We start from the raw sequence: 6200 nt of genomic DNA on the forward strand, positions 1-6200 counted from the left end.
CCAATATTAGAGCTTATCAAAATCATTTTGCAACCTAATTCCAATGTGAGAGATCCCTTCAAAATTTCTTATTTGCAAAATTTTATGTATTCAGTCTATCCTTTTATCCAAGTCACCAATAAAAAAAATAAATATATAGCACAGAACCAAGCACATATTCCTCAGGTACTCCACTAGAGGTGTTTTTTTCTAAATTGACAGTGAACTGACTGCTCTTTAAGTCTAGCCATCCCATCATTTCTAAATCCATTTAAATATAGTATTTTTTAGACCACATTTCTTTTCCATACACACACACACACACACACACACACTTCATGATATATATTTTTTATGCAATACATTAATAAAAATCCAGATAAAGTTAACTTAATATTTCCCTACTAAATTATCATGGGATTCCAGTAGCTGAAAGGAATACCCATGCTGACAAAATGCAAAATCTTAAACTTGAAATATAAACATATATAAACATATAAAAATGCATGTGCAGAGATCCATTATATTTACACAAAACAGAGCCAATACTCAGACACATCTAATCAAGGATGCATGTTAGAGGAGGTTTGCTATAGGGGGCATGTGGATCATAGGACCACTTATGATCAAAAGTTTAGGAATGGGGAAGTCAAATGATTAATAATTTTGTATGGGAAGAAGAACACCTGGGGCTCTCCCTTGTATTTTAATCTGAACTTTTTGTTATGGGAGGAAACCTGACCCAGGTGGATATACACCAATTCCTGGAACTTTATGAGTCCTAGGAAAAGGGGTTATCAATTAATTTCAATGTTTGATTAACTTCCAAACCAGTTAGAATGCAATTCTAAATTCGGATTTCTAAATTTTTCCATGGAGTCATTCTTTCCATTCCCTTCAAGTGTTGAGTGCCAAGTCTTGAGGGATAAATAGCAGTGGTTGGGAACCGTAGAGTCTACTTGCCTTACCGAGATCCCTAGGACAACCATGAAGGCTATCATCTTCCTTGCCCTTCTAGGGGCTGCTGGTGAGTTCCTCCTGTTTAATCAAAACATGTTTATTGAGTTTTCTCAGAAACCTGGTTGCTATAAAGAAGAAAAGAAAAAAGATTAGTAACTCCAAGTCCTTCTCTTCAAAGAGCTCCTTATCTAACTGAAGATACAAGGCTAACACAAGGAAATAATAGAAAAATATTTAAGGTAGCATGCAAATAATAGACAAATTGTGTGATTCAAGCTATTTCTGCTATACCAAAGAGGGAGATGGATATAAACTGAATAGAATATTTGGAAAAGGCTCAAACTTTAATTGATCATTAAAAATAGGTAAGAGATGTATGAGTTGTATGAGGTAGCTGTGAGTCAGTGGTTAACAACATTAGACCTGAAATGAGAAAAATCTGAGTTCAAATCTGGTCTTAGATACTTCCTAGCTATGAAACCCTGGACAGATCATTGAACTTTTAATTGCCTGATGAAAGGATCCACTGAATCCAGTGGAAAAGGAAAGGGAAAATCACGATAATATCCTACCCCCCAAAAAAACATGGATAGCCATGATCCAGGGGGTCACAAAGACAGGATAAATGTGACAAAATGACTAAACAACAAAAAGGTGCATAGGTGCAGAGTAAGTTCTATGACGGTAGAAATCCTAATGTGTCTTTAGACATCTGTTACTATCATCATCTTCAGGAAAGGTTTTATCATTATTTCCTTTATATGGCTTCTATGTAAGGTCTTTACGAAGAGAACTATTATCTACCTAGTCCTTTCATTAAGGACTCAAGAACATGGAATGGACATTGATTCTGTTACAAAGATATATGTATCAGGTTCAATGAGTCTTGCCAAAATGATGAAAATGAATTGTGAGTTATTTAGATGACATACATGTTATAAGGTTTTTGAGTATTAAGTATAGGTATGATTAAAAGTTGTTATGGGCAATAGGCAAGATACATAAATTTAAATTTAAAGTCTAAAAGATGTGTCAGATCCCATTTAGACAAAGTGACTAATAATTCAAATTAGGAAATTGAAGCCCAGGAATGTACAGTGACTTGACCAAGGTCATACAGGTGAAGAGCATCAGATATTGGGGGCAGCCAGGTAACTCATAGACAACCAGGCCTGGAGATGGTAGGTCCTCAGTTCAAATCTGACATCAAAACTTTCCTAGCTATGTGACCCTGGGGAAGGCACTTAACCCCCATTGCCTAACCTTTCCAGCTCTGTTAGAATGAGTACAAAAATGGATTGTAATATAGAAGGTAAGGATTTGTTTGTTGTTTTTTTTTTTAAACATCAGATACAAAACTGGGTTTTTTTGGTTACAAAGTCAATGCTCTTTCCATTATATTATACTACTTCTCTAATGGAAAAGCAACATTGTTAGCCTTTTTCTGATCAGTCTTGGAAGACTTTCTGGAAATTTCTAGAACAAACTACATGAGGTCCCACTGAACTGGGAATTTTTATCTCATTCCTTCCCCAGTTGCTTTCCCCACTGGCGATGATGATGATGACAAGATTGTTGGAGGCTACACTTGCCCAGTTAACTCCGTTCCCTACCAGGTGTCTCTGAACGCTGGCTACCATTTCTGTGGTGGTTCTCTCATCAATTCAGAGTGGGTGGTGTCAGCTGCTCATTGCTACAAGTCGTAAGTAACTAATACTCACATCCAAGACAAGACCAGTGCTAATATGGAGCCTACATATTCCACTCAGGGCTGGGATATCTCCAAAGAATTTCCAGGTTGATTAGTTAGATACCCTGAGGGATTTATTTAAGGGTTCTTGTCTTCCAAGGCTGGAGTAGCTATCAATGGAGTATGTTTGTCCTTATGATAGGGAAAGGGGTGGAGATAAAATGAGTGAAGAAAAAATTTCATCTACATGTAAGACTCTCTGAAACTTTAAGCAGTAGAAGCAGATGAAATTGCCAAGGTGAAAAGGAAAACTAAATAATTATAATTGTCTTCTTGACTCTCCTTGATGGACTCTTAGGTTAGATGACAAAGAATTCTTCAATTCTTGGATATTTCCCAACGTATTATCATGTAGGACCATATTGGCAAAGCTGTGACATAGGTGCCGAGACAGCATGGAGAGGGCTGCTCAGTTCCCCCTCTCCACAACATGCAAAGACATTTTTTTGAATGCCCTGATCCTCTGTCCAGACACCTAATGCAAGCACTTCTTCTCTGTCTAGGGTAATGCAGGGGGCTCACAGGCATCTTGAAGTTGCACTTTGGGCATGTGATATCAAAAACATTCACCAATGCTGATGCAGGATCTCAGTCAATTGTGTTTTTGATTTAGTTTGGTTTGGTTTGGTTTGGTTTGGTTTGGTTTGGTTTGGTTTGGTTTGGTTTTCAGGGCCATCCTCTCCTCCCTCTCTCTGTCTCTGTCTCTCTCTATCTATCTATCTATCTGTCTGTCCCTCTCTCTCTCTGCATTCTGATTGGGAGGTTATTTGAGAAAGAAAGGTGTGAGGACAGGAGTTCCAATAGGGAACTATATTTGGTAGGCTAAATACCTGGCTAGATGTGATTTAAACTGCAGAAATAAACAAGGAACGGAATGGAATTGGAATATGAAGAAGAGAGTGAATGGGATTGATTTGCATGGAAAGGAAGTGGTTAACTGACTATGCTGAGATATAAAAGGGGGAAATAGAGATCAGGTTGCTAACAAGTGATCATTTTGTCCATCCAGCCGAATCCAGGTCAGATTGGGAGAGTATAACATTGAAGTTGTGGAAGGTAATGAGCAGTTCATTGATGCAGCTAAGGTGATCCGCCATCCTAAGTACAATTCTTTCACCATCGACAATGACATCATGCTGATCAAGCTGAAAACACCTGCCACCTTAAACTCCCGAGTGTCTTCCATCACCCTGCCCACCTCCTGTGCTGCCACTGGCACTTCATGTCTCATCTCTGGCTGGGGAAACACCTTGAGTTCTGGCTGTGAGTGACAAGCTAATCTCTGACTCTTAGAGAAGGAAAAGAATATTAGAAGTCAAATAGTCCAACTCTCACCCCTGATCCCCCGCCCCAACACATACACCCTTCTCCCATTTCTAGGATTCCCTATTGGGTTGCAGTGAATTACACATTGTTTCAGGTAGAAGGGCCAAAAACACATAAAAGAACTTTAGCAAGGGCAGGAATACTTAAAGGGGGATTAAAAAGACCCCTTAGTATGTGACTGATTGGTTTCTAGCCATGGAGGGGGGAGATCAGAACCTAAATGATGCTTTCTGCTTAGGACTATAATCTCTCACAGAACTGCCATCATTAAGGGTCTTGGGATCACCTGCATCTATCAAACCCTTCATTATCACAACCACATGATCTGAGACCAACATAAGTCAAGGTTGAATCAGTCATTTCTCACATTAAGGAATCTCTAAAAAGGGGTCACAGAGGAAAGAGTAAACCTATTAGTTGAAGGGTTTCCAGGTATACCATAGAAAATATATAACCATAGTCATCTTTATTCCAAACAGCTGACTACCCAGATGTGCTTCAGTGTCTACAAGCCCCCGTGCTCTCTGACAGCGAATGCCAAAGTGCCTATCCTGGAAAGATCACCAAAAACATGATCTGCTTAGGCTTTTTGGAGGGTGGAAAGGATTCCTGCCAGGTCAGTTTTTGTCACATTCCTTCTTGGTTCAGCTCAGACGCATTCTTTCCTTCTTTTCCAGACTTCAACAACAATTTAAGAAGGTTAGAAATGGAAAAACCTCTTGAGTTTGGGTTTATAGGTGGAAAGAGATGGAAAAATGCCTTGGGGATTGGGAACACCAAATATTTTCCTTCTAAAATGGCTACATAATTGTGGTGACAAGAAATAGCACAGACTTTGTGGTTTGCCTAATGCAGTCACCTTAGGGAAGAATGCTGTGGATGAGATACTTTGGAGAGAAAGAGAGAATAGAGAAAATCCTTTAAACCAACCTCCTTTTTACCATCTATATACCTGAGATTCCCTGAGTGCTTCCTGAGGACACAGAGAAGAAAATGAAGAAGAGCTAGGAGACATTGAGATTGGAAGGGAAAGAAGCATTAAAGAGAAGGATAGATTTCCAGAAAACATTATTTAGGAACAAATGTCAAACTGTGTCTTATGGATCTGCCTAAGCAATTGTCTATCTTTGGGCTCTATTTCCTATCATGGACTGAAGGAAAACTTTGAACCATTCTATTTTTCAATTCCAGGGTGACTCTGGTGGCCCTGTGGTCTGCAATGGAGAACTCCAAGGCATTGTCTCCTGGGGTTATGGCTGTGCCCAGAAAGGCAAACCTGGTGTCTACACCAAGGTCTGCAACTACGTGGACTGGATTAAGACAACCATTGAAAGCAACTAAGCTGCTTCCTCCATGGCTGCTTTTCTTTGATCTAATTCTCTTGTAATTACAAAAGATATAGAGCACTTCATCTACTAACCACAATTATAGAAACTGGATCTAAATAAAAACTTTCTTCCTGTACTTTGTCTCAGTAGAGTTCTTGCCCCTAGGATACTTATCCTTTCCTGATATTGTTATGGATATAGTTTGAGTTGAATAGGTTGGGAAAGTCTAGAGCTTACCTAAGCACTTCATTTTTTTGGAACCCTCTCCACAGAAGAGTGGGCATCTTCTCTTACCCATGAGATTAGAAAAGGTTGTTTTTCTTAAAAGAAAACATTCTTTATTTCCCACTTCCACTTTCAATCCTTATTCGGCCAGGATTCCATAGTAACGTCTCTAACCTTTGAAATCCTTTTATGAAAAAATTGTGACCACACACATAAAGCAAATTGATTTACATTACCACTAAAAGTTTGTGGCTGAGTAATTACTCAGATTACATAATCTATGGAAGGCAACATTGTGTGTTGGATTTGTAGCTGACTGGGAAATCTTGAGGATCTAAGTTCAAGCTCTGACTCTGACACATTAGTAATATAAACCTGTACAAATTTTTAATGCATCTGGACCTTCCTACAACTTTATTACAGTGTAAACTGCAGAGCAGGTGCCTAACTGCCTTGGTAGAGAGAGTTTTCTTTTAAGTATATCATAGCACCAAAGAAATCACATGTCTGATCCTAAATCCAAAACAGAGCTATACACCAATATCTGGACTCCATTCTGCCATCTACCAGTTCAAATTAGTCTGAAATGTGATGAAATTATCATCATTGGCATCCTCAAACCTAAACCACCT

General features: G+C 38.8%; 1 protein-coding gene across 1 annotated transcript; it reads left to right on the top strand.

The window, feature by feature from the left end:
* Positions 1-966: 966 nt before the first annotated feature.
* Positions 967-5356, top strand: LOC123248478 (cationic trypsin-3-like). Its single transcript, XM_044677261.1, has 5 exons — positions 967-1006; positions 2476-2641; positions 3699-3952; positions 4495-4631; positions 5207-5356. Exons 1-5 carry the CDS (start codon positions 967-969, stop codon positions 5354-5356), a joined length of 747 nt encoding a protein of 248 aa, XP_044533196.1.
* The last annotated feature ends 844 nt before the right edge of the window (positions 5357-6200 follow it).

Source organism: Gracilinanus agilis, chromosome 5 (assembly GCF_016433145.1).
Source record: "Gracilinanus agilis isolate LMUSP501 chromosome 5, AgileGrace, whole genome shotgun sequence".
Taxonomy (NCBI): Eukaryota; Metazoa; Chordata; class Mammalia; order Didelphimorphia; family Didelphidae; genus Gracilinanus; species Gracilinanus agilis.